The sequence below is a fragment of the Panthera pardus genome, unplaced genomic scaffold (assembly GCF_024362965.1).
Source record: "Panthera pardus isolate Hobbes unplaced genomic scaffold, ASM2436296v1 HiC_scaffold_188, whole genome shotgun sequence".
NCBI classification, from domain to species: Eukaryota; Metazoa; Chordata; class Mammalia; order Carnivora; family Felidae; genus Panthera; species Panthera pardus.
Window position 1 is genome coordinate 36286 of NW_026526752.1, and position 27154 is coordinate 63439.

The 27154-nt window shown below is 40.8% G+C and overlaps 1 protein-coding gene and 1 pseudogene across 1 annotated transcript in view; one reads left to right on the forward strand and one right to left on the reverse strand.

Annotated features, from left to right (window-relative positions):
• The window catches only part of LOC109261402 (probable cation-transporting ATPase 13A4), a gene marked incomplete at both ends in the record, with an annotated part of 61342 nt that extends 35125 nt beyond the window's left edge, over positions 1-26217 (forward strand). The window contains 12 exons of the mRNA XM_053906497.1: positions 1182-1306; positions 5828-5988; positions 6816-6938; positions 8147-8226; positions 9693-9735; positions 10125-10234; positions 12586-12682; positions 14196-14268; positions 21412-21583; positions 22576-22769; positions 24133-24221; positions 26106-26217. Of these exons, the coding sequence (XP_053762472.1) occupies positions 1182-1306; positions 5828-5988; positions 6816-6938; positions 8147-8226; positions 9693-9735; positions 10125-10234; positions 12586-12682; positions 14196-14268; positions 21412-21583; positions 22576-22769; positions 24133-24221; positions 26106-26217 (1379 nt within the window). The remainder of the gene's footprint in view (positions 1-1181; positions 1307-5827; positions 5989-6815; positions 6939-8146; positions 8227-9692; positions 9736-10124; positions 10235-12585; positions 12683-14195; positions 14269-21411; positions 21584-22575; positions 22770-24132; positions 24222-26105) is intronic.
• On the reverse strand, positions 16261-16922 carry LOC109261404 (60S ribosomal protein L22-like; annotated as a pseudogene).
• Positions 26218-27154: the final 937 nt, after the last annotated feature.

Genomic DNA, 27154 nt, shown 5'->3' on the forward strand with positions numbered 1-27154 from the left:
CTCTTGTGTCTGCTAGAGGTGTCTGGGTCTCAGATAAGTGAATCATGGCAGAATTTTTGGAGCTCCAACCCCAGATATACTTCCCTGCACTTAATCCTATGGAATGTCTTGGAAATTTTACTGAGGTGGACGGGAGCCTCAGAAGCCCCTCTTCTTTCCAGAAACATTCATACTATATGCAGAAGAACAATGCTCTCCACTGAGGGAGGAAGAGAGGGAGGAGCTTGGCTTTAAAATAGGGGCTCTTTTGGGATGCCTGGGTGGCTCAGTTGGTTAAGCATCTGACTCTTGGTTTTGGCTCCGATCATGATCTCAAAGTTCGTGAGTTTGAGTCCTACATCAGGCTCTGCATTGGCAGCACGGAGCCTGCTGGGGTCCTCTCTCTCTCCTCTCCCCCACCCCCTACCGCCCCACTTGTGCTGTCTCTCTCAAAATAAATAAACTAACTAACTAAATAAATACATAAATAAAAATAAAAGAGGGGCTATTTTTTGAGTCTGAGAACTCCTGGGGCTAAAATAATATTGCTTATAGGCTTGGATTCAGGAGAGACTAGCATTTTATTTTATTGTTCTTGAGTCTCACTTACTTTTCATGTTTCCATTCTAGAATACCTCTCTGGGGGTTGCTAACAGGTGAGGTGTTGGAAACCAGACTAGCCACAGCAGAAAGAAGACTTGGGGTCATTTAGTTCATTCTCTAGGAAGGTTAAAGCAAATCTTTTGTTTAGTAAATACTCTCTCTTCCAATTGATTCAGTCAGAGCAAATATCTCAGTATCCTTCATGTCCCTTCCTGTCTTCTTTCTGCATATTTACTGGCACATATTCAGTGTTTAAGGAATGGTGCTTAAGTGGGTGAATGGGAACCACTTCTGATAGGATCATATTTGCCTTTGCTTTGGTTTTGCTTCCCCTAAGAAAGACCACATTGTGCTATTTCTTTTTTTTAAATTTATTTATTTTGAGAGAAAGAGAGAACCAGCAGAGGAGAGGGTGACAGAAAGGGAGAGACAGAATCCCAAGCAGGTTCCATGCCATCAGTGTGGAGCCCAACGTGGGGCTCAATCTCATGAACCATGAGATAATGACTTGAGCCAAAGTCAAGAGTCGGATGTTTGACTGAGCCACCCGGGCGCCCCCATATTGTGTTATTTCTGTTCAATTATATATATGTTTCCAGGGACAAAGTAGAAGCAGACCTGATATTTCTGGGATTGCTCATCTTGGAGAATCGGTTGAAAGAAGAAACAAAACCAGTTCTGGAAGAGCTCATCTCTGCCCGGATAAGGACTGTAATGATCACAGGTATATAACAAAGTTGTACATGGAAACAGAAAGAATTTGATGTGGAAATAGACAAGATCCATTCATTTCACAAAGACTGTTGACTACCTACTGTGGGTGGGACACCATTCTAGGTGTTGGAGATCTGCAACAGAAAAGGCAAAATTACTGCTCTCACCAAGTTTCCATCCAGGTGGGATGAGATAGGAAATCAATCAGTTGATCAAACAAGCAGCTGGCAATAAGAGTTATGAGGTACATAAAACAAAACAGGGTGATGTCTTAACTGGCTACTTTATATGTGGTGTCCTCTCTGAGAAAGGCCATTTGAAATAACCCCTGACTGACAAGAAGACGTGGGTCAGGCACAGATGACAATTTTTGTTAAATGTTAGTAGGAAGAGAAATGCTTAGTCAGCATGGTGTGTAAACTACCCTGAAGGCCCATTTATTATTCTGGTGGTAAAAACAAAAACAAAAACAAAAACAAAAACAAAAACAAAACAAACAAAAAAACAAAACAAAAAACTGTCCCCTGTGCTTCTCTCAAACCCCAAATCAAGGGAGTGGTGAGAAAGGATCATGCAAGAAAAGTGTGTGAAATTTCTTAATGAATGCTTCTTAGTGGAGAATAGATCATTTCTTCATGTGTTCAAATTTAAGTGTGTGCCTTTCTTTCCCTGCTTTCCAGTCAGGTGCATTGAACTCTGATAGTTGTGTCGCCAAGGTACACTATTTCCCCACCAGAGCCCTTATTCCCCAGCCCATTTCCCCTGAATCCAGCTTCACTGTGGGAAGCTCTAGGATACTTCTACTTTCTCCTCTGTACCTCCCACCTCCCATTCTACCCCCACAATACAAGAGACTTAGGGGTCCCTTTTACCTTCTTCCTTTTTAGTCCCTCAATCCAACTTGTAGGTATTGCTGAGCTAATTTGCTACTTAGAATTGCCCTTACATCATGACCCGTCTGTTTCAAAAATCTTTATTTAGCACTTATTTTACACATTTCCATAATCTATCCTTAGTATTGAGATTTAGGTAGAAATAAGGACGCATCACTCTGTACCCCGCTTCTTCACTTCTTCACTCATATTGGAATTTCTGTTCTGTTTCTTTGCTTGCTGGGTTAAATTTTTCTTCTCAAGGCTTGTCCTTGGATAGGATAGAAGGATGTTATGGTCTCTAATTTCTTACATACCCTGGAGTATCTTTCTTGGCTCTGACAGGTGAATGCCGTCTTGTCTGGGTGTAGGATTTGGGGGTTATAGTCCTGTTTTTTCCTTAATGATCTCTAGGTGTTATTACAAGTCCAATGCCAGTCCACTGTAGGTAATTTATTCTCTTCTGTATATTGTCCTTTTCTTCAACTTCGGAGTTTACAAATACTGCCAGAATATGTCTATATGTTTGTCTTTTTGTCCCATTGATTTCATTAACTAATTAAAAGTAAACACTTTTAATCTATCTTCTTCCTGTCAGGGAAAGTTCTTCTATTGTTCATTTAATTATGGCCTTTGCTCTGTCTCTTCTTTTTTCCCTTCTGGAATTTCTGTTATTCACATGATAGGCTTTCTGGATTTATGTTCTCAGTCTCTTATCTTTTTTCTTGTTATTCTCACATTTTTATAATTTGCCTCCATGTTTTAAGATTTTTTTTGCATCCAGTTTTTCCAAACCATAAACTCAGGTTCCAAAAATGACCATTATCTCCTTCAAATTACCTCTTACTGTTGAGATCTGAAATCACGTTTTGGGGTGGGAATAGCTCTAGAAAACCTTTTTTAAGGGTGGGGGGGCGTTAGAGGAGAAGGGCTACATTTGAGTTTTCTTAAGTGCACTTATTATTTTTAATGAGATAATGCAAAGTTTTTTTTCTTTAATGTGTAGAAATGTTTTTTTTCTTTAATTTTTGAAAGAGAGAGAAAGAGAGCGTGCGAGCAGGCGTGGGAGGGGCAGAGAGAGAGGGAAACACAGAATCTGAAGCAGGCTCCAGGCTCTGAGCTATCAGCACAGAGCCTGAGGTAGGGCTTGAACCCACAAACCGTGGTGAGATCATGACCTGAGATGAAGTCGGACGCTTAACAGATTGAGCCCCGCAAGGCTCCCGGAGTTACTGCAGGTTTTATCTATCTCCAACAACTGCTCTATTTTGTCTGTCATGTGTTGTTCTGGTTGTTCTGCCTGATATTTTCCTCTCTAGCTTCTGAGACTTCTAAAGTAGGTTGTTATATTCTCTGTCAGATGACTGAGGCTCAGGCGTGGAACTTCTCAGGTAGTGGATGGCAAAAGTGTCCTGTGCTGCAAAGCAGCCCAACTATTGGTGACCTGCTGAGGCATTGTGGACACTTCTTCGCTCTCAGGGCTCTGGCCTCAGGGTAGAGAAACTCCTGCCCACCGTTAGCTCTTCTGGGCTTCCTCATACGTACTTTGGTAGAGACCTGAAGAAAGCCATGTTAGGGATAGGCAGTCAGATGTTATTTATTGTTCAGTGGTTGCTCTAGCAATCACATCTGTACCTACCCTTTCAAGAAGGCTTACAACCATGAACGTCCTTTGCCTTCTCTCCTTTATGTTATGGTTGTCGCGTATATGACAATGAAAACCCCACCATGCCATGTTAAGGTTTTCACTTTCAATAGGCATGAGTTACACACAAATGGAAGAAAAATAGACTTTTATATTTACCCAGATCTTCATTATTTCTGTTGCTATGTTTTTATTCCTAATGTTAGAAGTTTCCCTCTGGTGTCCTTTCCTTTCAGCCTAAAGAACTGTTAGCATTTCCGAGTATGTCTGCTAGCAACAAATTATCTTAGTTTCCCTTCCTCTAAGAATGTCTTATCTCTCTTTCCTTTCTGAAGGGTACTTTCAAAGCTTCACAGTTCTTTCTTCGGCACTTCAAAGATATTTCACTGTCATTTTGCCTCCATGTTTTTTGATGACAAATCTGTAATAATTTGAGTAATCATTCCCTAATATATAATGTATTATTTTCTCTTGCCGTTTCTAAGGTATTTTCTATCTTTGTTTTTAGAAGTTTGATTGTAATGTTTCTGGGTATGGATCTCATGAGTTTATCTTACTGGGATTCGCTGGGCTTCTTAAATCTATGAATTTAAATCTTTTACCGTATCTGGGAACTTACCTGCTTTATTTCTTCAAAATATTTTTTCCTGTTTTGATTCCTTTCTCCTTTCCTTCCTGGACTCTAATGACATGACTGTTGTCATTCTCCAGTCTCTGTTCTTTTGTTTTTTTAATTTTCTCTCCGTTTTTCAGATTGTATAATTTCTACTTACCTATCTTCAAATTCACTGCCTCCCTCTCCTGTCACCTCTATTTGGCTTTTGAGAGCATCCAGGGAATTTTTTATTTCAGTTATTATATTGTTCAATTCTAAAGCAGTCATTTGGTTATTTATAGAGTATATATATTTTTTTCTCTTAAGAACTTCTATCTTGTCATTTATTTTAAGAGTGGTAACCTTTACCTCATGGAGGAAGCTTATAACAGCTGCTTTAAGAACATTGGTAAATTCTAGCATCTGGGTCATCCTGGTACAAGCAATGGTTGATTGTCTTTTCTTTTCTTGAGAATTGACCACATTTTCCAGGTGTTTTATAGGTTGACTTTCTTGAACATTTAAAATATTATAGTGTGAGATTTCGGATCTTGTTAAAATCCCCTGGAGAATGGTGAGGGTGATTTTTGTTTGTTTGAGCAAGCAAAACTATAGGACATGGGAGGTGATTCCTATCATAGTTCAATTCTTGAGGCTTCTACTCTCCTTCCCTGGGTTTATTCTGCACATGCACAGCTCTGGGTTGAGTTCACCCAGTAAGTTAGTCTGGTTGTCTAGCTGTCTCCTTTCCAGGGTCTGCCCCATAGTTCTTCAGCCTTTAAGCTTTTTCTTTTTCTAGTTTCTCTGGTCAGAAAGACTAAGTTTCTTTTGGAGTTGTATTTAGCATCCTTCACAGCACTGGGACTGGGGTTCACACTCAGGTCACACATGTGAGAGAAAAAAATAAAACCAAGAATATCACCACCTTGTAGATTATTTCTCCAAATTTGACTCCCTTCCACATTCTACCTGCTTTTGTTTACTTTTCAAAGTCCTCAGATAGTTGCTTTTTGTATTTTTCCCATAGTTTCCCATTGTAATCAGTGGGAGAGATAGATTTTAGTGGTCTTATTCCAATTTGGCTGAAAGTGGAAACACCTGGTACTATATTAAATCAGTAGGGTTTTGGTAAATGTTTACCAAGCTGAAAAATGATGGAAATAGATTTGAATTTTGCCTTTTTGTTTTTTCTTTCCACTCTCTGGAAAAACTGGTGGGTTATGAAGTAACCAGATAAAAAGCAATAAGAATCACGAAAGGGATCATGGATTCATGGAGAATCAGCATGAGAGAGACTTAGAAATTATTTCTTTTCACACCTAAAATAAATTCTGGACTCCTTACCCTAGTTTTCCAGGCCCTGCATGAATTGGTTCTATCTTTTCAACCTCACCTTGCTATACCCTTCCTTTCTTATAGGTGACAATCTTCAGACCGCAATAACAGTGGCCAGAAAGTCTGGAATGGTTTCTGAAAGCCAACAAGTCATTCTGATTGAAGCGAATGAAATCACTGGGTCCTCATCAGCATCTATATCTTGGAAATTAGTAGAAGAGAAGTCCATTGCACACAGCAATCAGGTACACCTAAAAACAGACTTCTCTAACTTGGCTCATAGTGTTGACTTCTGAGCAACTTTGACTGGCAGAGATGTAGAGGTGACCTAGGGTCAACAAATTTCCCCAAATGTCTAACACCTATGCAGTTCGAAGAACTCATCCATTTCTCATACTGTTCCTACTGAGCTTTAATGTATAGTGTCGTTGTGGGTCCTGGAAAGGATCCATTATTTTAAGTGTAATAATGTTGGCCCTATAGGAGAAAAAATGTAGTAAGGGGGACTGTGAATCTAATTTCTCATCCTCCTTTTGCTTGCTAACCATCCCACTGGGTCCTAAGGAGATTTAGTCCCTGGGAGAGAAACTGCTGTGCACATTGGAAAATTAGACTATGTCTTTGGGCTGGGAAAAGAAAGTTTTATCCATGTATTCCCAATCATTCAGTATCCTATCTCTATTGTGTCCTTGTGGAACAATATTAATTCTGTAAGAAAAAAAAAATGGTAATTTCTCACTTCAGGGAGAGATTTGTTAAGCTGTAGTGCTTTGTATTTTACGCTTGAATTTTGTGAAATGTGCTCTTCTCTGGGACTCACCAAGATCAAATCAGGATGAGAACAGGACATGAGTGTTATTCTCCTATTCACTAGAGGCTGTGATGTGCAAAGATTGATCCAGCAAAGACAAAGTGTTTCTCTGAGGAATTGGTGCTGGAGTGTGACTCTTAAAGAGAGACCCCCAGTCTCTCTTAAAGAGAGAGGCCAGTCGTCACTGCCTCTCTCTGATATACTTGTGGTCCTTTACCACTCTATCAAGTGTCTAAAATAACTTGTGTTTTGCTTTTGCAGGATAATTACATTAATATCAAGGAAGAAGTCTCTGATCATGGCAGAGAGGGAAGTTACCATTTTGCCTTAAGTGGAAAATCCTTTCAGGTTATAAGTCAACATTTCAGTAGCCTACTCCCAAAGGTAAGTTCTAAGAGGGTTATCAGTCTCCCAGTAAAGATGCCAATGAAGTCACTTACAGAGCATGTTCTTAAGTAATTTCAAACTTTTAAGTAGGTAAGAAATACCTATTGAATGTGTCATAAAGGGGCAAAAACATTTTGTTGTCTCATTTCTAGATAGGTTTAAAATTAGTAAATTTGATTAGCCCATTTCTCACCATCTAGAGAAATAAAGTATTAGGAGCTTCTCAAGTCATAAGGATTGCTTTTGGGTGGCTGTCTTCATACTGCCATGGTGAGGGGTCTAACGGTGAAGGGGAAATCCATCAATTATAGAGGAAAGCAGCCCAAGAAAGGAATTCTGTTAGGTTTTTGATAGAGAGTCTACACAAGAAAGGGTCAAAGATAACAATTTTCTGATGAAGAATAAACCCATAGCAGGGGCAGGTAAGTTATATACATAACAGGTGGACAAACTAGAGAAAGATTGTGTCTAGTGTAATCCAAAGATAAATTATTTGTATTCAATTGCTTATCATCTTAGGCACTGTTTAAGACAAAAAGATTAAAGACTAAGCTGAGTTACTTTCAAGAACAGCAAGGAGCACAGAGATCTAACAGAAGAATTCAGACTCTGTAGAATAAAGCTCAGGTGGATGGAGCTGGTATACATTTATTATATCTCCAAACCACCAATGTTCCATAGCCAAAATTAGACTTGGGATATCAGCTGAGCTCCACAATTGGTCAAGCCCAGATGGCATGGTTAAATCAAAGACCACTAATTGTCACTATTTCATCATGAGGCTGTTTTTCCTGCTCGTTCTGAACAATTTTCTGAGAAGCTGTTGCCTCCTTTCCTTTCCCTAGGATGCTGACCTCTCGATATCTTGCAATTTCTCATACTCTACTGGTTCAAGATTCCATTAAGCTCAGGAATTTTTGACCACTTTCTTGATGGCAGTTCAGCTAAATATCTGAAGGTCATCATTTTCATCCAATATTTTTATTAAGCAGTCATCTTGACTGATTTTTGGTCTCCTTGGTCGCTTACTTGATGACCAAGGTCTCAATGTCTTAAAAATAATAAAAAATAAAAAAGACTTCTTGGAAACAAATTGTGTTTTGCCATTCATGGATGTTATTTTCCAGTCAGCCTTCTAAGTATTATCAATTATCTCATGTATGACCAACTGACGTGATATAAAGTTTCTCTTGGGTTCCTTACAGATACTGATAAATGGAACAATCTTTGCAAGAATGTCTCCTGGGCAGAAATCCAGTCTGGTGGAAGAATTTCAGAAACTGGAGTAGGTTCTTTACCAATTCAGGTGGTATGAAGTGCCTGGAGCATGACAGTCAGGGAGAGTGTAAGAGGTACAAGAAGTCCCCTAAGGCAGTGGTTCTGAACCTAACTGCCTATGACAGTCACCCTGGGAGCTTTGAAAAAATAACAGTCCCAGGACCCCACTGTCCAGATATTCTAATTCAGTTGTTCATGTGGGGCTTGGACATCAGTGTTTTTTCAACGCTCCTCAAATGGGTCAATTTTGCACCCAGAGTTGAGAACCACTGGACTAGAACATATGGGACGTGAAAGTGTGTGGTGAGAAATGAACCTGGAAGGATAGTTTGAGTTCAGCTCCTGAAGGTACAATGACAATTTAGACATTATACATTATCATCACAGCTGTGACATAAGGAGATTCGTATGGCAAGGGATTCACATAACCTTAAAAATACTGAAATATTTATATGGCAAAGTATCTTCTCTGTCCTGAATCAGAATAATACTTCTCTTTTAACACAAAGGATCTGCATTAGAGAATAGGCAGTTCAAATAACGTGCCCATCATTTGAGACCCTTTATTTCCTGTTAACAGAACCCATGGAGTCCTGTAAGTTTTCTTCATTTCTGGTGCTGGACCATATAGACATGACTCCTAATCTTTTTCACTCCCACTTCATCCCCCCTGATTTAGTCACTAGGCAAGCTTCTTGATTCAGAAAGTCCTGTCTTCTTAACTTGGTTGAAAACCTAGATAGTAAACTAGTTGCCTTCATAGGACAGTGTGGAAGGCAAGTACAGCAAATCCTATAAATACTGTCAGAGCACTCCTACCTTAAAAAGCACACTATCCATAATCTTTGTCAAGAATTAAAGCCAGCAGGATGCACTCACCCTCAAAGAGCGATCCTGACGCAGGAATATATTTTCTTTCTTCAAAGTCTGGGCATTTGTTAGTTGAGTGACTGCTAAAATGGCAAATTTCCTGCCCTGTTACTATTTACAGCACCAAGTAATTTTCGTTTATTGTTTTAGAAATCAGAAGACACTTTTCCCTACAGCATCTCACTGAATACTCATAACACTTTGTAGGAGAGAAAAATAATGGCCAAAATGGTCAAGTGATCAGGTCAAAGATCTAGATCTGGCTTCAAATCTGGTGCCCTCTCCACTGTGCCATGGTGTTATGTCATATAATTGTGAACGTCCCATTTTACAGCCAACAAAGCTGCTTTCTAAGCAGTGAAGTACAGAGTCTCCCTGAAATGCTTGGAGTCAGGATGGTGTGCGGGGTTTCCTAATCCATCGGGGAGCTGTAGAGTCACACTTTACTTTTAGTCAAACTGGACCCTTCAGAAAACTCCCTTAAAATAAAGAATCAGAGTGTCCCCTAAGTAACGAAGTTCATTTTATTATTTTTTTTAATTAGAGAAATGAGCAGTTAAAATTGCTTTGATTTCCCCTACAATTGACATGGCTCCCTTTTAGTTACTTTGTAGGTATGTGCGGTGATGGAGCCAATGACTGCGGGGTAAGTAGCTGCCGGTGTGTGGGGCCATAATCACACCAGGACACACCAGGACTTACACTTAATTGCACTTGCCTGGAGTCCTTTAGACATAATATCCCTGGGATACACTTATCTCCATTCTTCTTGATGGAAGAACTGACGTGGAGGGTTTGGGAGGGTTTTGACCAAGGCCGCCCAATGACTCAGTGATCAGTATACTGACTTCTTTGGCCAGATGTCCCAGTGTCGTCTCTTTGTTATGCAATAGGCAGAACAAATTCTGGTCCCCTCCTGGCTCGTGCTTGGGTCCACGGGCCATCCTGTAGCTAGCTTGACAAGCTTTTCCCGTGTGGCCTCAGGGGAGACATCTGTGAGTGTGCAAGCAGAGTAAGCTGACTCTTTGCTTTCAGGCTTTGAAAATGGCTCACGTGGGCATCTCTTTATCAGAACAGGAGGCATCTGTGGCCTCACCTTTCACTTCTAAAACTCCAAACATTGAGTGTGTACCTCACCTTATCAAGTAAGTAGATGCTTTCCACCAGCACTGTTTTAATCTCTCTTGACTTTTAAGTTCAGATCCCATTGTTCGGCCAGGGAAACAACGGAAATTTTGTGTCCCTGGGTGGGGTGGGTGCTTTGCAGGACAATGCAGTCAGCCATTCTACTCCTGAGTGGACTTACCAGCAGTTAAAAATAACTGTGGGAGGGGCGCCTGGGTGGCTCAGTCAGTTGGGCGTCTGACTTGGGCTCAGGTCATGATCTCGCGATCTATGAGTTCGAGCCCCGCATCGGGCTCTGGGCTGACAGCTCAGAACCTGGAGCCTGCTTCGCATTCTGTGTCTCCCTCTCTCTCTGCCCCTCTCTCACTTGTGTTCTGTCTCTCTCTGTCTACCAAAAATAAATAAATGTAAAAAAAATTAAAAAAAAATAATAACTGTGGGAGAGTAGTGGCATAATGAAAACCACTCAATAGGTTATCTTTAGAAAATTGGAATCTGGAACTTTTTTTTTAATTTTAAAGTTTGTTTATTTATTTTGAGAGAGAGAGAGAGAGAGAGAGAGCATGAGCAGGGGAGGGGGCAGAAGTAGGAGAGGGGCAGAGAGAGGGGGAGAGAGAGAATCCCAAGCAGCCTCCATGAGCAAAACGGAGCCTGACTCATGGCTTGAACTCACAAACTGTGAGATCATGACCTGAGCTTAAATCAAGAGTCAGATGCTTAACCCACTGAGTCACCCAGGCACCCCTGGAATCTGGAACTTGTAACTGCTTTGAAAGTGTTGATCTTATTATTGTTATTTTTACATATATCTCCATAGGTGCTTTATAATGGGGGGTAGAGACAAACTTTCCTTTCCCCGATTGCCCTCTTTTCCTCTTGCCTCTTTATGCTTCTTTGGAATATCCTTCCCATCCCCAGTTTTCAAAATATTAACTCATCTTTGCTGCTTCTACTAAAATCTCCCTTGGTGCTTTATCTGTACCTCCCAGAAGATGTACTTCTGCTGTATTTTATTGGGATGATAGAAATGGTTAGCACTGTGGCTGCTTTGGGTGATTATAACTAGCATGTATTTACAGCTTGTGAAGTGCTTTAATACCCATTATCTTATACTTCCAAACAGCCTGGAGATGTCGGAGTGGTCACTATTTCCTTTTACAAATAAAGAAATGGAGGTTTAGAGAACTTAACTGAGGTTCCCAAGCTCACACAGCCATATAGGATTAGAAATTATGTTAGAACTGATGGTATTTAAATGTTTTCTCTACAAATGTCATACTATTCCCACCATATTAAAATGATGATTTTGCTGGCTCCTCCCAAATTTTTAAAAATTTATGTGTGTATTTGACAAATATTTATAGAGCAGGCACTTAGTGCCAGGAACTGGTGGAGACCCTGGAGACCCAGAAGCAAGTAAATCACACATTCCTTGACCTCATAAAGCTTTATTCTGGTGGAGAAGTCAGGCAATAAACACATACACAGATAAATCAGGGTAATGGGAAAAGTAAGAAGGCGGCTGGGGGGGGTGGAATTGGCTGCTGCAGGTGTGTGGCATGCGAAAACCCTTTCTAAGGAGGTGAGAGATGACGAGAAACTACCTTCTGGTAGAGCAAATGACAGCAGCTGAGCCCCAGTACAGGGAAAAGCCCACTCTGAAATCAGGCTTTGGAATCCCAGGAAAACATTATGACCAGAAGCAAATTTAAACTCGTTTCTTTCCAATGAAAGTGATAAAAGTGGCATCTCATAAATAATCTATTTTATGCTTTAAATATATACCATTTACTCAAAGTCCACCAACAGTAACGGAAACAAACACGTTCGTTGTTTTCAGTCTATTTAAATTCGATATATGATGTATTTGAGCATAGACACTGTTTCAGTGCAGTTTTAGAAAAAGCGGGGATGGCCAAATGATTTGAATGAAATGAAACACCTTCATGAAAATAGCCCCCAAGCCTGCAATCTTATTTAAATTCCTTAGTTTACAGATGAAGAAACTGTGACTGACAGAAGGAAATGACCTTCCAAATTACACTTGTGAGTAGGTACGAGCTCTAGGACGCATCCCCAGGTCCTCTGACTCCGCTCTGACATGATGCCCAAAGAGAGCACGAGGCTACCATGCACTCTGGGCTCTCGAACTGGACCAAGGCTGGGGGGCTGGGCCGGGAATTGGTCTTTCCTGAAAGTCTAGTCGTTTAGCATACTGACAGGCAGCTCGCTCTGGCTCGAGGCTATCCAGTCTGTCAGACAAACTGTTGAATAATCAGGCTTTGGAGTGTTTCTCCTAAGCTCAGCTGAACAGCAGAGGCACTGACCTTTCTTTCCATCTCCTTACTCTGTCCTTTCTTTGCTTACACAGGGAAGGACGTGCCGCTCTCGTTACCTCATTTTGCATGTTCAAGTACATGGCTCTGTACAGCATGATCCAGTATGTTGGTGTTCTGCTGCTCTACTGGGTATGACTGGTGACCCGAGCTCCTGGTTAGAACTGAAACAAGGAGTTGCATCCTCCCAACCTGCATGCCTCTTGAGGAAGAGTGCACGTGGGGGAGCTTGGAGGACCAAGGGCCCCTCTGAAACTACCTTTATGGTGAAAGTAAATCAGAAATAGATGCACACAGGAGAAGCTGAAGGTGTCAATTCTCTGACTCTCTGACAGAGACATTTTGTGTGTAGTAGTAGCTGAAGATCAAGGCATAGCACTTTCTCGCGGTTGCTTCTGGCTGCTTGGACGAGGTCTCCATCTTCTCTGTTCCAGTGTGACTCTACCCGAGCGTACCATTCAGTAGCGAGATGATCTAGGACTGGGGAGCTGGTAAATGTTTCAGAGCCGCTCTCCCTGGGACAGCAAGCCCTGGTTATTCATGTTTGCTGATTTCCGTGGTGTAAATATGCCCACCATGGCTGGTTTCGAGCTGCCTGCCTGACGTCACTGAGCATGGAGTTGGGAAGAGATGTGCACATGGCATGTCATTATGTAGTACTTGCACCCCAGAGTTAGAAGACTTGTAAATATCTTAAAGAACATAGATAACAGCACAATGTAGGAAAAGGATTAGGAAGTGCTGGATTGGGGGTATTTATTAGCTTTGTTTTAGCATAATGTATTTAATGGTAGATTTGTATAATTTCAGGTTCTATAATGGCTGTGTTTAACAGCCAGTTCAAAAAAATAATCCCTGAAAACTTTGCAATCGACTCTCATGAGCGAGTATAAGCAGCCTACTGATGATTCGTTAGATTCATCTCTATGTCCTGCCCTCTTGCTTCTGGGCTGAAGGTTTCAGTTTTGTTATTTTCAGATTGCTTATGTCTTTTCCCGCTCACAATGAATGAGATGGAGAAGGAGAGGCTGTGCACAGAAATTTGGTCCTATTTTGGAATCCCAACAACTCATGCTACAAACTAGAGTTGAACTTGGGTCATCTTGATCTCCTTTCCACTAAAAGGGGGGCAAGGAAGCAAGTTACTTGAAATCAGTAAGATCTTAACCTTTTTTTCCCCAAGAATATCAAGGATGCCTTATCAGGACTTGCTAATAACACCCAAGACTGCAAATAGTGGGTTCAATTATTCTTTTTCCACTGGTAAAATTTGGGTAAGATCACCACACATTTGTCTCTTGTTACTACTGGGAACTCACTGTCCTGTTGTTCCAGACCAAACCCTGACTTTCTGCTAGCAGGTAGAAAAGAGATCAGAGATGGATCTAGTAGAGTAAGACATCTCCCTCAACAGGAGGATGTTGATGTACAAAGGACCCAGCCTAGAAAGCACACAAAGGTGGCCTCCTGGTTGGAGGGGGTTTCACAGCCTTATCTTTGGTACTTCTACCAACACAAACAGGACCCTGGCCACACCTTCTTCTTGTAAAATCCCATGTTGCAGGAACAAAAATGAATGCAACTGATGTCAGACTTCATCCAGAGGGTCACAACATTTTTGACCTGCTTTCCTTTTTCTTTTCAGGAGACAAACAGCCTTTCAAATTACCAGTTTCTGTTCCAGGATCTGGCCATCACAACTCTTATTGGTGTAACAAGTAAGACATTTTTGAAACTTTCTTGGCTCTTCCAGAAGGGCTGGTCCACTAGGAGGGACACCAGTTGCAGCCTCAGGGATATGGGACTTACGCCCAAAGGTCCATTCAGAGAGGGAAAAAGGAAATAAGAGCCCCATTTGTGAGTCTTGGATTGAAATAAAAGTATTAGCCATGGAAAAGCTGGCTAGTTATTTTTCTGTTTTCCACAAAATACGGGGCTTCCATAATGGTCATTAAACTTATTTATCTATTTATTTGATTGTTTGTTTATATTTTGGGATAATTTATTGCTTTTCATTTTTTTTAAATATAATTTATTGTCAATTTGGCTAACATACAGTGTGTGCAATGTGCTCTTGGTTTTGGGGTAGATTCCTGTGGTTCATTGCTTACATACAACACCCAGTGCTCATCCTAGCAAGTACCCTCCTCAATGCCCATCACCCATTTTCCCCTCTGTCCACCACTCCTTCCCCCCACTACCCTCAGTTTGTTCTCTGTATTTAAGAGTCTCTTGTGGTTTGCCTCCCTTCCTCTCTGTTTGTAACTATCGTTTCCCCCTTCCCTTCTCCCATGGTCTTCTTGTTCAGTTTCTCAAGTGCACTTTGAAAATCAGGAATGCTGTCTTCAGTATGCTTTCAGGTGTAATTATAGTTAATATATGCCCAGTTTATAGAGGCTGGATAGCTTTTATGCTTTAGATCTTTTTTTTTTTTTTTTTTTTTTTTTAGTTTATTTATTTGCTTTGAGAGAGAGAGAGAGAGCAAGTAGGGAAGGAACAGAGAGGGAGAGAGAGGATCCCAAGCAGGCTCCATGCTGTCAATGCTGACAGGGCTCAATCTCATGAACTGTGAGATCATGACCTGAGTTGAAATCTAGAGTTGGACACTTAATCGACTGAGTCATCCCAGTGCCCCTGTTTTAGATCTTTAAATCCTAGCCTTTGGGGATTTTGAATGAAGATTAAAGATAATCTTGCCATTAGGCCACTCCCATTTCCACCTCTTGATTAACATGAATTGTCTTCCCAATTTCCCTGCTGTAGGCTTTCACCCCAACCCATCCACTCCCCACCATCCACCATATTCTCTGCTTTCCTCTCTGTTACATATAAATGCCAACAGCTCCACTTATACGTTTAATCCTACCTCTTCCTACCTTCTTGGGGATTTTGTTTCTGTTATAATCTCCTTCTTCACAGTCATCAACTTTTCTCTGGTCTGCTGGATCAGCATATAAATATATTTTCTTATCTTCTACCAGATCTGGTATTCAACAAAATTATTAGCTACTTATTGAGTGCCTAATTTGTACTACTTACCATAATAGGCACTTAGAACACATCAGTGAAAGGGAAAAAAATTCCCTTTCCTTGCATTCTGGTAAAACAACCTGGTTGTTCAAAGACCTGGAGCCATCCTTGGTTTCTCTTTTCTTTATCCTTCACATCCCTTTGGATGGAGCTCCTGTTGGCTCTGCTTTCCGAAGCTCTGTACCCCCTGACACAGAGCCGTGTCACCTCCCTTGCGGATTCCCACAACAGCCTCACAACTCATCTTGCTTCCCCTCCTCCCCATTTACCTTTCAAAGAGCAGTAAGAGTGTTAATTTTGAAAAGTAAATTTTATTGCCACCTACTTGCTTAAAATGCTCTAGCCCCTGCCTGCTTCTGCTTCACTTACAACCACATTGTTACATTCTTATCCCAGGCACCAGGGTCTTCTTGTCACTTGAGCGTTGTCAAGCTTGTGATCACCACAGTACCTTTGTTTTTGCTCTTTGCTTTGCCTAAAACACTCTCCCTTTCCATCTTTATATGGCTTTGGTTTTTTCTTATTCAGATCTTAGCTCAAATGTCACCACCTCAGGAAGTTCACTTTAAGTAGTCACCAAGCCAATTTTTCTCTATCACACAATTGTGCTTTTTTTTTTTTTTTTTTAGTTCCCAAGGTTTATTCAAGAATTCATACAAAATGTTCCAGATAAATGAGTTTTAATCCGCCTCTTCCTCCTCTTTCTCATCCTGGTTAATCCGGAAGTAACACAGTTTGTAACTCTCTTTGCTGTTAGCAACTACTCGCAATGAATCACAGGGATTATTCTTCAGATATAATTTTTAGGTTTATTTCTTTATTTTGAGAGGGGGGGGGGGAGAGAGAGAGAGAGAGCATGCACAAGTGGGGAAGAGGCGGAGAGAGAGGGAGAGAGAAACAATCCCAAGCAGGCTCCACACCGTCAGTGCAGAACCCCATGTGGGGCTCAAACCCAGGAACCATGAGATCATGGCCTGAGCCTAAGCTGGATGCTTAACCAACTGAGCCACTCAGGTGCCCCCTTCAAATATTTTTTTGATGAGTTATTTCGAACACCATTTGGAAAAAAGCACCTCAGAAGTTACTGTAATCTTGTTTTTGTTCCTTTCAGTGGTTAGAGCCCCTCCAACTGAGATTCCCAGATTTTCCATTCATTTTGATTCTCTCTTGAACAAACTGCTCAAAATTGGCAGCCTCCATGATTCCCTCTTCTACAGGGTGGGTGCAGTCAAGGGCAAACTTCATAACTTGCTGCTTCTTCTTCCTTTTTCTTTTCTTTTTTTTTTTTTTTTTTTTTTTTTTTTTTGCCCCCTTTCACCAGAAACTTTTTCATGGGCACCATGGTGGCAGTGGAGGCAGAAAGCACAATTTTGCTCTATTTGTGTGTGGGGGGGGGGGTGCCCTTCACAATCTGAAGTTATGCTTTTATCTGTGTTTTTATTTGCGTCTTCCTGCCTCCCCTGTCCCAGAGTGTGTGCATTGTGAGAACAGCACCTTGTCTATCTTGACTACTGCTGTGTTCCCTGTAATTCTGACAGTGTCAGGTGTATCCAAGGGGCTCAAATCTCTGGAAAGAACACCCTTGGCCAGTCCATACTGTTAACAGAATTCTTCTTATGAAGCCAAGCCTATCTCTATGTAACTTGCACCCATCCCAGCTCTGCGATTTAGGGTGGCAAAGAGCCATCTATGTTTTCTCCCTAGATCAGTCTTTCTTCCACATTTTTCAAAACAGCCCTCATTTCAGCTCTAATTGTTCTCTGTTTAGTAACAAGCATCTCCAGGTTTTCCTCTATATTTTGATAAATAACTTGATTATTTTTTGTTCTTATGGTTACTAATATATATTCATTATAAAACAAAGATGGAAAACATTGCAAGATATAACAAAGGAAAAAAATCCATCTTTATTCTACCATTCAGAACTAATGAATTAAAGCATTCTGTATGTATATAAATGAAGAAATTTGAATTATGTTCTCTATATAGTTGTGCGTACATTTTCTTCATTTAACTTTGTCATAAATTTTCATGTCGTTAAATATTTTAATTATTTTTTATTGTGGTAAAATATACATAACATAAAATGTGCCATTTTGACCACTTTTAAACATATAGTTCAGGGGCATTAATTACATTCACAGTTTTGTGCAATCATTGCCACTCTTTACTTCCAAAATTTTTACATTTCCCCAAACAGAAACTCTGTACTCATTAAGTAATAGCTCTCCGTTGTTCTGTCAGTGCAGAGCCCAATGTGGGGCTTGAAACCATGAACTGCAAGATCATGACCTGTGCCCAAGTTGGATGCTTAACCGACTGAGCCACCCAGGTGCCCCTACAGCCTTTTATATTTGCTCAAATAGTTACTTTTTTAAAATGTTTTTATTTTTTATTTTTATTTATTTTTGAGAGAGAGAGAGGGAGAAAGAGAAACAAAGCACGAGTGAAGGAGGGCCAGAGAGAGGGAGACACAGAATCTGAAGCAGGTTCCAGGCTCTGAGCTGTCAGCACAGATGTTGAACTCACAGACTGTGAGATCATGATCTGAGCCAAAGTCAGATGCTTAACCAACTGAACTACCCAGGCACCACTCAAATAGTTACTTTTACTGGACAAAAGAAAGAATGTCAATGAAGAGGTAGAAATTATAAAAAAGATTCTTTAGAAAGAATTTCTTTTGGCTCCTTTTCATATTTTCTGTCTTTTTATTGACATTTTCATTTTGTTCATACATTGTTTCCTAATTTCTTTGAGCATATTTGAAAGAGTTGTTTTCGGGGTGCCTGGGTGGCTCAGTCAGTCGAGCGTCCGACTTCGGCTCAGGTCACGATCTCATGGTTCGTGGGTTCGAGCCCCGTGTCGGGCTCTGTGCTGACAGCTCAGAACCTGGAGCCCACTTCGGATTCTGTGTCTCCCCCTCTCTCTGCCCCTCCCCTGCTCATGCTCTGACTCTCTCTGTCTCAAAAATAAATAGAAACATTAAAAAAAAGAGAGTTGTTTTATAAAATTTTTTAAAAATTTATTTATTATTGAGAGACAGAAACAGAGCATGAGCATGGGAGGGGCAGAGAGAGGGGGAGACACAGAATCCGAAACAGGCTCCAGGCTCTGAGCTGTCAACACAGAGCCCGACGTGGGGCTCGAACTCACAAACCACGAGATCATGACCTGAGCTGAAGTCGGATGCTTTACTGACTGAGCCACCAGGCGCCCCTGAAACAGTTGTTTTAAAGTCTTTGTCTAACATATCATATGACTTCACTCATATGAGGACTCTAAGATACAAAACAGATGGACATAAGGGAAGGGTAGCAAAAGTAATATAAAAACAGGGAGGGGGACAAAACATAAGAGACTCTTAAATATGGAGAGCAGAGGGTTACAGGAGGGGTTATGGGAGGGGGGATGGGCTAAATGGGTAAGGGGCATTGAGGAATCTACTCCTGAAATCATTGTTGCACTATATGCTAACTAACTTGGATGTAAATTTAAAAAATAAATTTTTAAAAAAGCTGGGATTTGGAGAAAAATAATCAAAGTCTTTGTCTAGTAAGTCCAATGTCTGGGTGTCCTCAGAGGTTATTTCTGTCAACTTATTTTGTTCTGCTGAATATTATAATGTCGTAACTCTGGAAATCCAGATAACTCTGGAAATCCCCCTTCCCTGGGACTTGATGGCTTTTGTTCTGCTAGTTTTTGAAGGCTGTCATAGTCCATTTGTTTGGTGACTTTCCTAAACTATTTTTTGCAAAGACTGTATCAGTTGCCATGTATGGTCAATGAAATCTCTGTTCCTTTAGCTTTTGTTTAGCTAGTGTTTTTGACAGAGATTTTCTTGACTTCCATGAGTGCAAAACCATGAACAAAGAACAACCTCTCCCAGTCTTTGCAGATTTGTTCTGTGCTGGGGCCCTTCAACACTCAGCCAGGCTTGTGCTGAGTGCAGAGATCATCCAGAGCTCAAAACTGAGGGGCTGTTCCAGTCTTTTCTGAGTGGGTAACTTGCCTTAGGTGTGTGCATGGTTTTCTATAGTCCCCAAAATACACATATGTTTTTGAAAGCCGTAATTTTCCAAAGAAACGTTCTTTAGCTTTTCTTTATCGTAGCTATTATTTTATGTCTCAACTGCCATCTTTTGCCCCAGGTGACTGTGGGTAGTTGGTGAGCCTTACAGTTGTTTTCAAGCAGTGGATGCTGCTGCCCTGAGTTCAGTCTTGCATTAGGTGAAACAGAGATGAGCGCCTTGCACCAGTCCTTCAGGTACCCCCAGACAGGTTAGAATGGACATACCCAATGGATGCAGTTTGCTCTTCCTGTGACCAGAGACCAGAGTCGTCCACTGGGAGGGCCAATGACTGACTTTGAAATTGCCACTGAGCTGAGGTGGGGTAGGGCAATGGCAAGTACAGATGTCACAAAGCTTTCCTACCATTTTTAAGTTGCCTTTTTCTTGATTCAGCATTTGTTTGACTTCTGTAAACCTTTGTTGTTCATAGTTCTGAAAAAGTTAGTTTTGATAGTTTCTGCTTGTTTTTCAATGTTTCTGTGGAAGGATGGGACCTTAGGGCTGTCTGCTCTGCCATTTTTTCCGATGTCACTTCTCATTTTGTCATTGAATATTTTTTTAAGTTTATTTAATTTATTTTACTTAAGTTTATTTATCTGAGAATGAGAGAGTGAGCAGGGGAGGGACAGAGAGAGAACAAATCCCAAGCAAGCTCCACGCTGTCAGTGCAGAGACCAAGGCGGGGCTCGAACTCACGAACCACGAGATCATGACCTGACCCGAAATCAAGAGTCAGATGCTTAACCAACTGAGTCACCCAGGTGTCCCATTGTCACTGAATATTTTAAAGCATTGCTTCTTAGTGACTGCCTGTTGTTTCATTATGTAGATGTACATAGTTTACTGTAAGTGATGCACTAAAGAACATCTTTCTACATCTCTGATATTTTTAGCTTAAGACAAATTTCCAGAAATGGAATAACCATGTCAAATGTTATGAACATGTTCCGGTGTTTTCATATTTATTGCCAAATTGCCCTGCAGAAGGTTTGTGTCAGTGTACGTTTCCAGAAGCAGTGTATAAGAGTGTACATTATCATCATGCCCTCACCTATAATTTGATGGGCTTTGCCTATTTAATAGGCAAAACTGAACCACAATTTCTTTATCCATTCATCAGTTGATGGACATTTAGGCTTTTCCCACAATTTGGCTATTGTTGAGAGTGCCGTGGCAATGAGAAAGAATGAAACATGGCCCTTTGTCGCAACGTGGATGGAACTGGAGAGTGTGATGCTAAGTGAAATAAGCCATACAGAGAAAGACAGATACCATATGCTTTCACTCTCATGTGGATCCTGAGAAACTTAACAGAAACCCATGGGGGAGGGGAAGGAAAAAAAAAAAGAGGTTAGAGTGGGAGAGAGCCAAAGTATAAGAGACTCTTAAAAACTGAGAACAAACTGAAGGTTGATGGGGGGTGGGAGGGAGGGGAGGGGAGGTGATGGGCATTTAAGAGTGCATCTTTTGGGATGAGCACTGGGTGTTGTATGGAAACCAATTTGACAATAAATTTCATATATTAAAAAAAATAGCCAAAACTGAAAGCATTTCATGATTGTTTTTGTCTTCTCCCTGAAGAATTGCTCCTATGACTTGAGTTTGAAGCCATTCATTGTATTTTGTTCCCTCAAAACCCTGATGTACTCCAGTTTGTCAGTTTCCTTGGCTGTGTGGGCCTAAGAAGTTACACCGTTCTTCTGATGAAGAATACAGTATTTTCCTTCTCTCACAAACATAACACTTGAATTTATTTTGTAGTGAATTTGAATGGTGCCTACCCCAAGCTGGTGCCCTTCAGGCCTGCAGGACGGCTGATCTCCCCACCTCTGCTGCTCTCTGTGATTCTCAACCTTCTTCTCAGCTTAGCCATGCACATTGCGGGCTTCATTCTGGTTCAGAGGCAGCCTTGGTATTCCATGGAGATGCACAGGTACTATCACAGCTCTGATTCCAGCTTCTCACATCCTAATTTCCATCAAACATGGTCTGGCCCTTATGACAAGAAGTAAAGGGTTCTTCATTCTTCTGGAGGCGTTGGCTTTCTTTCAAGTCCCTTGGGGAATTTTCCAGTGATCTTCTCTCCTCTGTAGCACAGTTTGAGGATATTATCCATTGGCACTTACTTTTGCCTGTCTTGTGTGATAATGATCCATGACCTTCTTTTACACCTAGGGTGACCATGCATTATAATTTGCCCAGACATCCCCAGTTTGAGCCTGATATCCCAGTGAAATTTTTTAAATTAATTAATCCTTGAAGTATATTTGGCATACAATGTTACATTAATAACAAGTTATCAATTCGACCATTCTATACATCATTCCTTGCTTACCATGATATGTGGTGCCCATCTGTCACCATATATTAATATGCTATTTTTGATTACAGCTCCTATGCTGTAATTTGCATCCTCATAACATTCATTTTATAACTGGAAGTTTGGACCTCTGAATCCCCTTTATCTATTTTTCCCACCCCTTCCACGCATGTCTCCTCTGGCAACTACCGGTTTTGCTGGTGATACTAGTCTTTTCCTTTCACATTCAAATATGCTCCTGTTGGATGATAAATTATATGGTCACCCTATTTATCAATATTCAGAGATCTTAAGCCACAAGAGGAAAAACTCATGGCTTACTCATCTTTTTCCCACATAACCTTACTACACATGAAGGGTACCCAAATTATTGAATAAATAACTTGTCTATCTATCTACCTACCTATCATATATCTATCTTTTATCTATTCATCTATCCAAAATATAGATCTATCTGTGTTGGTTTCTTTCCCCTTATTTTTCAGTATATTCTTTCCCAAAGTGTAGGTAATTACAAAAGCACTGAGGGCATGGAATCCTGTAGATACCAGTGCTCCATAAAGACCTGTCATCTTCGTTCATTACCTTTTTTGTTTCCTTTTTAGTGCCTGCACAGTGCAAAATGAAAGCATCTCAAAGTTAACCATTTCTCCCACTGCTCCAGAAAAAATCGGAAGTAATGGTGCCTTCACAAGCTTCGAAAACACTACCATATGGTTCTTGGGAACAATCAACTGTATCATCGTGGCTCTTATTTTCTCTAAAGGAAAACCATTTAGGCAGCCCATATATAAAAATTGTGAGTAGCGTTGTACCAGATCAGAGGTGAGGGGTCATCAGAAGGAACAGACATGCCCAGGTCACTCGGGGAGCAGCAGCGGAGTTGATGCTTATCTGGAGCCCTTGACTTTATACTCCAGGGCTCTATAAACACATTTGGCAGCCTCATTCTTAGCTCCTTTCCTCAAAGCTGCATTAAATTCTAGGGCTTCTTCCTCTACCTCTTTCCTTCACCGGAAGTTTGTCTCCAGGTGTCCTTTCATGGCACCACTGTAAATTGGGACGAGTCATTTATTTCCTCACGTGTCAGTACTTGTCGGAATTCATCTGGGAGGAGGTGGAGAGAGAGAAGTGTCACAACACTCAGTTGGAACATGTCTCCTGCCGTGAAGACAATGGTTAAGATGGCATTGTGTGGTTGGCAGCCTGGGAGGGGGTCCAGCCTGAAGGAACCTGGCTATAGTAATTGTGGAGGCTCTTGGCCAAAGTACATGCTACCTCCTTACATTCTGGACTGGAGTGCGGTGTGTGTTAGGAGAAGTGGGTGACCTGGTTACCCTGTGGAACATTCATTTGTATACATCCCTACCTCTCAAATTGGGAACATTTAATTAATTAAATATTTAGTTAATTATTTTTACCTTTACTTATTTATTTCAAGAGAGAGAGAGGGAGAGAGAGCATGAGCACTGGAGGAGCAGAGAGAGAGAGCAAGAGAGAGAATCCCAAGCAGGCTCCATGCTGTCAGTGCAGAGCCTGATGTGGGGCTCGAACCCATGAACTATGAAATGGTGATCTGAGGCGAAATCAAGAGTTGGATGCTTTAACAACTGAGCCACCCAGGCACCCCTAATTGGGAAAATTTAGAAGCATAAGTTGAAGGATCAATGTCCTCATAAGAATTAGTTTATTTAGAGAAAATTATTTTGCCTTTCTCCTTCTTGGGATGAGAAAGCAGTCAAATGCTTACCTCTACATTACTGCAATTTAAATATTTGTTTATTTACAGCCCTCTTTTTTTTCCAGAATAGAATTTGAAGCAGGGGATTTGCATTAAAAAGACTTGGGTACTTAACTGTCTTCAAGGCATTTTTTGAAAATATATTAGGTCAAAATTGCTCTCTCTGTATTTCCCACTTTTATTAATTGAAACTTACAACATGCATGTGAAAATTTCCATCTGCTTCAAGGACATGCATAGAAATTGTGGAGGTGAGACCCATTGCATAGAAATGAGTACTTTCCATTTATTATGCTGTGTTTGGATGTAGGAATCAAGTAAGCTTAATCAGTGTTCATCTAGACTATGTCTGTCAATAGATGTGAAACTCCGTATATACTCCAATTTCTCTAAATGATAGCTTGTGTTCTTATTTCCTCAGATATATTTGTCCTTGTGCTGGTCATACAGCTGGGTGTGTGTCTATTCATTCTATTTGCTGATATTCCAGAATTATATAGGCGTTTGGATGTAAGTCTTATCTCTGGGCTATGATGATGGTTTACTGTTATATAATACCCTGACTGCAAGAAGCAGGTCACGGTGGCAATTGACATGGACTCGTGACACTGATTATCCTTTTGGAATAGTAGAGTTAAAAAAGAATACTACATTTATTTGTATTTTTTTTTTAATTTAAGCCAGCCAGGAAATAAGATTCTGTCTAGTCTTGATTTCAAATATTTCAGAAGCATTGGCCATTTTTCTTTTAAAAGATCCCTGTAAGAATGGAAAAATCTATATACATACACTGTTTCAAGCGTAAGAAAATTTTTTCCCCTAAGCACTTCTGTTTTGAAGCTGTTGAAAACAGTTTGCCTATAACACTTTTTCTGTTAATTCTCAAATCTGTACTTACATCTTTAAAAAAAATCTCTATAAAGACGTGTTTGTATGTTCATACTTAATGTCTGCAAAACTTGTTTGCAAAGAGCCATAACTTACCTCATGAACTCTCTTAGAGTGTGTAATTTTGAGGCAAATGTCAAAATCTATGAGACAATTTTTACATATACAAGCTAGGGGAAATGTGTATTTCAATTCCTTTAACCTATACTTTTGAATTAGAAGTTTATTATTACCAAATGTCCTTTAGACCAATAAATAGAATACAGAAGAGATGGTAAAAGGGAATGGACTTTTTTTACTTAGTGCTACGTGAGCCTGCCTGCCCACCTCTCCAACTCAAAGACACGTGTCATGAAGGCCAAGGTCCTATCTTATTCAGTTTCATATTACCAGTGCCTAACATAACCCATGGCACATAAGGGCAGTAAATGACTGATCCTTGTAGATCAGGTTCCTAAATGGAGATGAGCACTGGAAGCTCACAGTTCATTGCAAACCAGCAAAACCTTCACAAACCCTTCTTGACACGTGACATACAAACTCATGTCTACATTCGGTTTTCCTTGTGATAATTGTATCACTGTGGTTAACAGCGTAATTGCCACTATTGTTAAATATGTTCACGAATTCGAGTAAGCAGTCATGGAGATAGTCTTTGGCTGCTAGACTTCTGAGTTAAAACTTCTTAATCCTGCAGAAGTTAGGGTTAAGATATGTTGGGTTTAGTCACACTCTTTAAGATGAAAGAGTCTTACAGAGAGGTTGATTCCTCTGGTACAACAAAATAGGGAGCTATTTAGTTTTGGGGGGACCTGTGTGGGGTCATTGCCAACATGACTGCCAAGGAGTCTGCAGAGAATTATTGCTCACCCTAAAAATAATTATTTTTCTTCTTATTACATAAAATTGTGGGTACATTCTAGAAAATGTGAATATGCAGGCAGAGACAGACATCCATTCCCATTCAGCTCCACTTGCCCCACTGGTGAGTACCCTTGTCATGGCACCATCTGTGCAGCCGTGCACACAGCCCTGAGGGTAAAGCCGTGGCTCGGGGCTGCAAAGCAGGGCTCAGCTGAGGGGAGATGTGGCACCAGAGAGACAAGGGCAACACTGCCCCTGTCACATTCGACTTGTGTACCATCAGAGCCTCCTGGGAATAGAGCCACATTCCTGTATTCCCTCATAAAAGCGAGCAACGCAAGCAAACAAAAACACTTATCAAATTTGTCAAATTTTGATCGAATTGATTTGGGGAAATTGAGAAATTACAGGGGCACCAAAAAATAAAAAGGAGAAGAAAGAAAGATAAAAGAATAAAAGCAGCAATCATAGTTTCCGTTATTAAGTGTGTGCCTCTAATATTCACACATGTAATGTCTACATGTAAGCATGTCTATTACACACATGATTTATAACCTATGAAAATGTACACTGTGAACATGTGAACAGCTTTCTGACATTTTTTTGTCTTCAAACTAACAGTGATTCTCCATCTCCCACCAGCTTCTCTGCACTCCTCTTCTGTGGAGGGTTTACATCACAATTATGCTCAGCTCCAACTTCATTGTGTCCCTTGTGGTGGAGGTAAGTGCCCTCCGGCTTCTGATCACTGTGGGTAGGGATGGACGGGGCATTCTTTGGGAGTCTGAAAAAAGGAACAGCCTTAGAGGATAAGAGTCAGCAGTCCAAGAGGCTCCCTGCCCTGGTGACATGAGCAATGGTGCTTTCCTCTAGTGAGCTCCAAACAAGGTGTTAATTTTCTCATCGACATGGTGGACCTGGAGAGAATGGGATTATGATGTGTAAGGACCTGTTCGTTTCTAAAATCCACAAGTAGAGAACTGAATTTGTTTTTTTGAAATTACGTATGATTCACATACTACAAAATTCGCCTTCTTAAAAAGTGTGCAGCTCACTGAGTTGTGCAACCATCACCACTAATTCCAGAACATTCTCATCACCCCAGAAGAAATCCTGTACCCATTAGCAGTCGTTCCTCATTCCCCCTTCCCCCTTCTTCACCCCTTGGCAACCAGTAATTTACTTTCAGTCTCCACGCATTTACCTATCAGGACATTTCACATAAAGGGAATCATAGAATATGTGGCCTTTTATGTCTGGATTCTTTCACTTAACAATGTCTTTTACTTTACACATGGGAAATAGGATTCATAGTGAGCTTTTCTTAGATTTGATTCTTCATCTCCAATTTACTCCATTTCCTCAGTGAAATGAGTTTGTGGTCTCCTTTCTTTGGCTATGTGGTTCACTCTCCTCCTTCAGCGCTGTTATTTAGACCAAATCTTCATTCTTCAAAGCCTCCTGGAGAACAGGGGTCACCGTTAGAAAAGACATCTGTGTCAAAGGGGGGGTGAGCATCAGATTCCATCCGTTCCCAGTCTGGGTGGCAATGTTTCCAGTGGCAAACACAGCCTTATGCCAGTGAGGGGGGAATCCCTGGAACCTGACTTCTCTGCAGCACCTTCCTTAACAGGTAGGGTAAAAACCACACAGGAGACAGTGGCAGAAAAGAACATAGAATTAAGGTACTA